General features: G+C 35.8%; 1 protein-coding gene across 2 annotated transcripts; it reads left to right on the top strand.

Moving 5' to 3' along the window:
* The first annotated feature begins 213 nt into the window (after window positions 1-213).
* Window positions 214-4909, top strand: LOC149549293 (uncharacterized). 2 transcript variants are annotated; one of them, XM_089792737.1, is made up of 3 exons: window positions 214-388; window positions 1403-2303; window positions 4204-4909. In XM_089792737.1, the coding sequence occupies exons 2-3, from the start codon at window positions 1488-1490 to the stop codon at window positions 4399-4401; spliced, it is 1014 nt and encodes a 337-aa protein (XP_089648863.1). In that variant the 5' UTR covers window positions 214-388; window positions 1403-1487; the 3' UTR covers window positions 4402-4909. The 2 variants fall into 2 exon arrangements, with proteins under 2 accessions (XP_089648863.1, XP_089648862.1); XM_089792736.1 differs by lacking the exon at window positions 214-388 and adding an exon at window positions 407-1039.
* The last annotated feature ends 1761 nt before the right edge of the window (window positions 4910-6670 follow it).

The following is a 6670-nucleotide window of genomic DNA, read 5'->3' as shown; positions in this document are numbered from 1 at the left end:
CAACTCCACAAATTATTACTAAAAATGTCCAAATGTCCACTAACGACTACTAGCCAAAATTAGATTAACAGCTATTCACGTCATCTTCCATTATTTCCTTCAAAGACTGCAAAATGTTATCAAACTATTTGCGGGTTGAACGGATTAGTGGACGAATCGTGTGATTGAGACTTTTTAACTCTTTTAAAAAAAATAAAAATTGAGTTATGATCGAGGGAGGGGAAGAAAGAAGCCAGCGATAATATCCCATTTCTATTATTGAGCGGAGAATATAGAAGCAACTTAATAGCTGTTCGCTGAGCAATCCCAAATTTCTCCATCACTATGGACCACTGCATGCTACAAGATGCCCTATTTGAGAATCGTGATGTTTCCTCCTTCCTTTCGAGTAGTCATTTTCTTATATTATCCCTTTGATTTCTTAGATTCTTATTCCACTTTATTGAATTTTGTTTTGAATTTACAGGCAGACATGTTGTGAGTTTGAATTTGATTTATGCATATAAATTTTCTATTTTGAGGCGTTGAATAATGTGAGCCCGCTGTCAAGGGTTTTGTTCGCCTGCGTTTTAAGATTGTTGTCTGATTTTTATTTATTTTTCTTTCAAACGGGAGAATATTGCATTCGAATATAAGAAAGAGGGTGATTGGTTTATTAGTGGAATTAGTAAAACTTGAGTTTGACAGATTTAACTATGAAATTGTAAAGAGAAAAAGGGGTTCAAGGAACGGTTCATAGTTTTCCAGTAAGGATTGTCCTGAGAATGTTCCTTTGAAGAGGATTGTCATTTATTTCCGATCACTAGTTTTTTTCAATGTTCATGAGAGATAGGATGTTTGAAACATTGGTGTAAATATGGGTGAAGAGATTGGTTGAACTCTCGTAACATAGTTAATTCTTGACCATATTCAACTATGATTATGGTTGGTTACTTGTGAAAGATAGGTTAAGACGTTAGTTCGATAGAGATAAAAGCGGTTTACTCAGAAGGGTTTTATCTAACAGTGATGCACTAGAGAATCACCAAACATATACACCGTATGTAAATGTTGTTACCTTCGATTTTTGCCCTTTATAAATTGTAATGGTGAATTTAGTTTCTGATCTTGATTGAGGGCCACATCTATTTAGCCATATTAACACGAATCTTTTACTGGGTTTTGAACCTGACCCATCTTTCTATTAGCGTCTAACTATACAGCTAGATTACTATAGCCCAAAAGACTCTTTTCTGAAAATTGTGTTAAAAGATTTTCTAGAGCCCAATAGACTTTTTTCTGACAACTATGTTGACAATCTTACTTAATCGTACGATTTTTTAGTTGGTTAAAACTGATGTCTTTACTTTTTAGCGTTATTTTGGTTTGTATTTAAGAAGCTAATTTGATTCAGTTGGCGTAGATTATATTGGTTGGGGGACGGGGTTGATATATTTCGTACATGTACTGAGAGAATCTTGGAGGTGAAGATCATTTCTTGCAGGAGCATGGCAGAAACTGCTTCAGAGTTACGTGAGGGGCTACTGGTGAAGCACAAAGAAGCGCATAATCTGGTCAATTATGATAGTGAGAATAGCAGAATGATAAATAAGGAGAAAGAGGAGACCGCAGTTTTGCATGATGGGCTTAGATTTGGCCAATTCATGTTAGCTGGCTCTGTTGCTGGGATGGTTGAGCATACGGCCATGTTTCCTGTCGACACATTGAAAACTCGCATGCAAATGCTTGCTAGTTCAGGCGGTTCTGTTCATTCAGGTGTAGGAAGAGCCTTTAGGACAATAGTCAAATCCGAGGGGGCCCTTGGGCTCTATAGAGGTATTGGAGCAATGAGTTTAGGAGCCGGACCTGCTCATGCTGTCTATTTTTCTGTATACGAGGTTTGCAAGGAGAAACTGGGAGGCAACAGACATGGTCACCACCCTCTTGCACATGCTACTTCTGGAGTACTAGCTACTATTGCAAGTGATGCAGTGTTTACACCTATGGATGTGGTGAAACAGAGGTTGCAATTGAGAAGCAGCCCCTATAAAGGAGTAGTGGATTGCATAAAGAGAATATTGAAAGAAGAGGGTTTTCGAGCCTTTTATGCATCCTATCGGACTACTGTGGTGATGAATGCCCCTTTCACTGCCGTTCATTTTGCAACTTATGAGGCGGTCAAGAAAGTTTTGATGAAATTTTCTCCAGAAAATGCAAGTGAAGAGCACCTGCTCGCTCATGTCACTGCAGGTGGGGCAGCTGGAGCACTGGGAAGTGCCGTGACAACGCCACTTGATGTGATCAAGACCCGTTTGCAATGCCAGGTTTGTACCCTGCTCATAATTTAGGTAATCATAAGAGTTTCGGGAAACAGAAGCATCCAATCTTTTGCTTGTGGTTAGATTTCTCAATACGGAAGTTTAAGCATAATTGACATGGGCCTTTAAGAAATATGTGGTATAGATAGGGAATTGATTCCAATTCTGAGTTACAAATTAAAACTCAGTCGTTTGTGGGATGTATAATATCAATGTTGTTTTCTTTTATTAGAGATACGGTTAAAAGTTTACGGAACTTCTTTTAAAGGTCTGTTGAAGCGATTCTCTTTTTGGAATTCAAGTACACTTGCCCTTAGTCATGAAGTTAGTTGTTGCTTGTAGTTTTCTTGCTGCACACAAAATCTCTTACTAGAAATGGGGCAAAACTGAGTATTTTCATATTATTTTGCTGCTGCTGGTGGTTCCTGTTGTGCGTGTGTGTAGGGACATGACTATAATTTGGTCAGTGGTCTTTTGGTCTGAGCTTGTCATCAAATTTGTGAAATGTTTTTTTGTTTCCTGTTCTATTAATAATTTAATACTCATTTGTGATCCTAATTGTAGGACGTAACTAGTTTCTTACAGTTCTAGCGTCCAGCTATTTAGTTTTAAAGTTAAATTAGAATAGCTTTTTCCAGTACATGCAGTTTTCCCATTTACTAGTACGAATTTACAGATTGCAATTGACTTCCATATAATTGAATTTAATGATATTGAGAACCCCAGAACTTTCAGCTTATTGATACAAATAGTTCAAAATGAGAGTGCAGTAGTAAACTTATTTTATCCAAAATGATCAAGCATGATAGAATTGTAGGTTCACACCAGAACATTCAATGAGTTAAAAAGCTTCTGGATTAATCTTAATTCAATCATCATTGAATCGATGAATAAATAATTAAATTATTGTCCAAACTAACACTAAATGGTTGCAAATATGTGACGATCCCATAAACTCCCAGTTGTTATAATTGGTAAACTTCAATTCATCTGCTTGTGGGATACCCTCGAAGTAGTAATATTCTTCACTTTTTTGTGTTCCTTCAAATTTAAGAGATTAAAGTCTAGATGAGCCTGTAGTTTTATATTACTTGCTATAGTAAGATGTTTTACTTTTGGTATTAGATGACATCCAAGTTAATGCGTGTTCTTAGTTTTCATATTTATAACTGTATAAGGTCACCCGTTTTCTGAAACACTTAGATGTCAATCACTCAAAACCGTATAGCTTTGAAGGCAACCAATCTCCAGGGCTAAGCCCTGGGTTCTGTGATCAAGCAAAAATAAAACAATGGTTATGCTTGTTGCATGCATTCAAATATGTCTTAAGGCTGCATAGAAGTATGAACGATGTTTAAAATTTTCAAGAATGAAGTCATCGAATGAGGACAATTCGAAGGTTCTGGTAGTGGGGTGCTGAAGATTGGCTTCTTGGTTCTTCAACAAGTCTGTGTTAGGCTGTTAGCAGCTAATAGAATGTACCTTATATTAATTATCCATGTTTCTGATTTCTGAGTCATCCATTAGTGAATGCAAAAGCAAAATCTTTAAGACATTTGCTAATACGTTTGGCGAAGGGATCCACCCATACATCTTATTATTGGTATTTCATTATCATTTTACTGGTTTGATAAGCTGCAAAAGCACATGCTTGATGTTCAAACTTCTGTATATAGAAGATACTGAGCATGGATTGGTCTTTTTAATTTGGCTCATCACGGATTGGTTCTTTTTAATTTGGCTTATCTATTCATTCAAAGGCATTTATTACGCTTTTTGAGCTCTCCATAACTAAAATGTTGCTTCATTGCTGTGAATTACTGCAACACATCAAGCTCAAAATTAACACTGAAATTTTTAATGTATAATTTCGGAGTTTGACATGGTAAATATGTCGATTTTGCAGGGGGTTTGTGGTGCAGAAAGATTCACTAGTAGCTCAATACTCAATGCTGCACAGAAAATAGTAAGTAAAGAGGGCCCTGCAGCTTTGATGAAAGGATTGAAGCCTAGAATTCTGTTCCATGCGCCTGCAGCGGCCATTTGCTGGTCTACATATGAAGCAAGTAAATCCTTCCTGTATAATATAAATCAACCGACTTAATTTTAGCTATGGACAAAAATAGCAACTAAAGGACCTGCAAGTTTTCATGAAGGTGTAATATACTATTGGGATTTGAAACAGCCATGTGCTGGTCTTCATAAAAAAAAAAGCAAATCCTTTCTGCATATTATAAAGTTTAAATCAAACAACTCAAAAACTAGCTATATAGAAAAAAATATCCCCCTGTTTAAGAGTCCTGGAAAATAAATAGGTAATCCCTTCATTGGACCTCTCAGTCATAGGGAACCAAACTATAGAGTTTTACCTCCAGTTAAATTTTTAATGTATGCCTATGAATCTTTAAGCCCAAGGGTATCAAAATAGCTTTGATGATAGTGAGGATCTTCAGTGATGGATGACCATAACTAGTTCCATGTTAAACTAGTGTTTGAGATCCATTTTACCAAAAGCTCAATAAAAGTTGACTGGTCGTTGCAGTTGAAGGCATCCTTTTTCCCCTTGTAATTTCCTTACAGTAATATAATGAGATGGGATTGTATTCTTGTAAGAGTTTTGATATGGAGAAGCAAAGTTTAAATCACATTATTGAATATAATATAAAACTATCGAGTATGAGTTTTGTCTCCATTTATACTTGGGCTAGTGAGAGTACAGTTGTATGTTACGATGCAAACAAATCTAATTCTTTATGTGACAGATTAGATGGGAAAAAACCTGCAATATTGATTGGTAAGTATACATTACTCTGATCTTCTGGTGCATTATTTTGTTATAAGGGATGTATCATCGCATGCCATCAGAGTTGGCAGGAATGATTTAACTAATTCTTAAGAAAAATGAACGCATTGCAACCTAACAAAAGAAATATCAATCAAAAGTTTGAAGTGGTCTTTTGGTTTGCGTGAGTGAACTTCAAATCAGCCAAATAAATCCTACTGATGTCTCCATTTTGATTTTATATAAGAGAGTATTTTATGTTGATTTTCTGATTAATAGGCAAGGAAATGGTTTCAAAAGAATTTTAATCTGAACAATGTATAGGTCATAACCATGCAAATCTTTGTAATATGAAGTGAACACTATCCCATCAACGAATTCTTTTAACAGAGAAATACAAATTTTCTTTACAGATGGAATATTTGAAACTCATGTGGATAAAAGTTGGGTCATCATGAGTTCCTAAACTCACTAGGATTAGATTCACCAATATTCCTTATAGATATTGCTTCAGATCTTGAAGATTCGGTTTCATGTGGTGTTAACATGGATTCAAAGCTAATAAATCCTTTTAGGACTACTCAACAACATCATCACGAGTCAAGCAACAATCATCTCTGTCTAAAGAATATAATCTATACGTTCATCACCCCCAAATATTTGCCAAAGGTACATATTATCAGGCACATCAGATCTATACAGATACCTAATGGGATTAATAGGATCTGTGTGGTTATATGGATTTGCAACTGCATCTAGTAGATGAGTAGAACACAATTTTCATGTGGAAGATGTCAAAAGGATATAAGCTTATCATCAAATCATTATTCTGTTGCCTATAACTCCACATTCTTCTTGAGTTTGCACCTTCTTTTTACCACAACAATAATGAACTTAGAATTTCCATTTGCTTTTAAGCAATTTAACGAGACAGTCCTAGAACCAATGTTTCAAATTCAGCAGCGTTACAAGAAAGATACCTACTCTTATGACCCTATGCTAATAGTCACCATCAAAGTGCACGACCCAAGTTTCATGTCTGGAAGGAGGGATTTCTTGTTCAACGAAACATTCTTCGGAGATTCATCATCACAAAACTAGGGCTAAAGATCTCATCTTCATGACACCTTCTCTATGGTGAGAACGTCTTTGATACCGATTCCATTTTCAACAGAACGGAAGTCATTCTCAACAAAACGTTTGTAATCATTGGCAAAAGCAGCAGTATCAATGGGGATGCCATTTCTAGGCGCAAAAGTAAAATCTTTTTACATTAAGAATCTACAGGATCAGATCATTTCCTGCCCAGTAACATTGAACAATTTGGAGGATTGCCAAGGAGTTGGATATTAGACATTATCTTTAGTCTATCGTCTTGACGTCACCAATCACAATATCATGTAATTTGTCCACAGATTTTTGCTGTCTATAGTTGAAATATTGAATGATCTTTTGTTCTATGAGAGACCAATAAATCCTTATGCGTATTATGTATGATTTATAAAACAAGTCGGACTAAATAAATAGTTCTAAACAGACGAATGCTCCAAGGGGCTAAACAATGCTAAAAGAAGGTATTTCACATTACAAT

This window comes from Cupressus sempervirens, chromosome 7, assembly GCF_028749045.1.
Source record: "Cupressus sempervirens isolate cs-2001-9-10 chromosome 7, ASM2874904v1, whole genome shotgun sequence".
NCBI classification, from domain to species: Eukaryota; Viridiplantae; Streptophyta; class Pinopsida; order Cupressales; family Cupressaceae; genus Cupressus; species Cupressus sempervirens.
Note: the sequence above shows the minus strand (reverse complement) of the source record. Positions and strands in the feature narration are given on the sequence as shown.

Bases quoted from the DNA above. Each gene is read 5' to 3' on its own strand.
- LOC149549293 (XM_089792737.1), top strand. From the start codon at position 1,488: ATGGCAGAAACTGCTTCAGAGTTACGTGAGGGGCTACTGGTGAAGCAC. The intron at 2,304-4,203 runs GTTTGTACCCTG...TCGATTTTGCAG, and splicing joins AGACCCGTTTGCAATGCCAG to GGGGTTTGTGGTGCAGAAAG.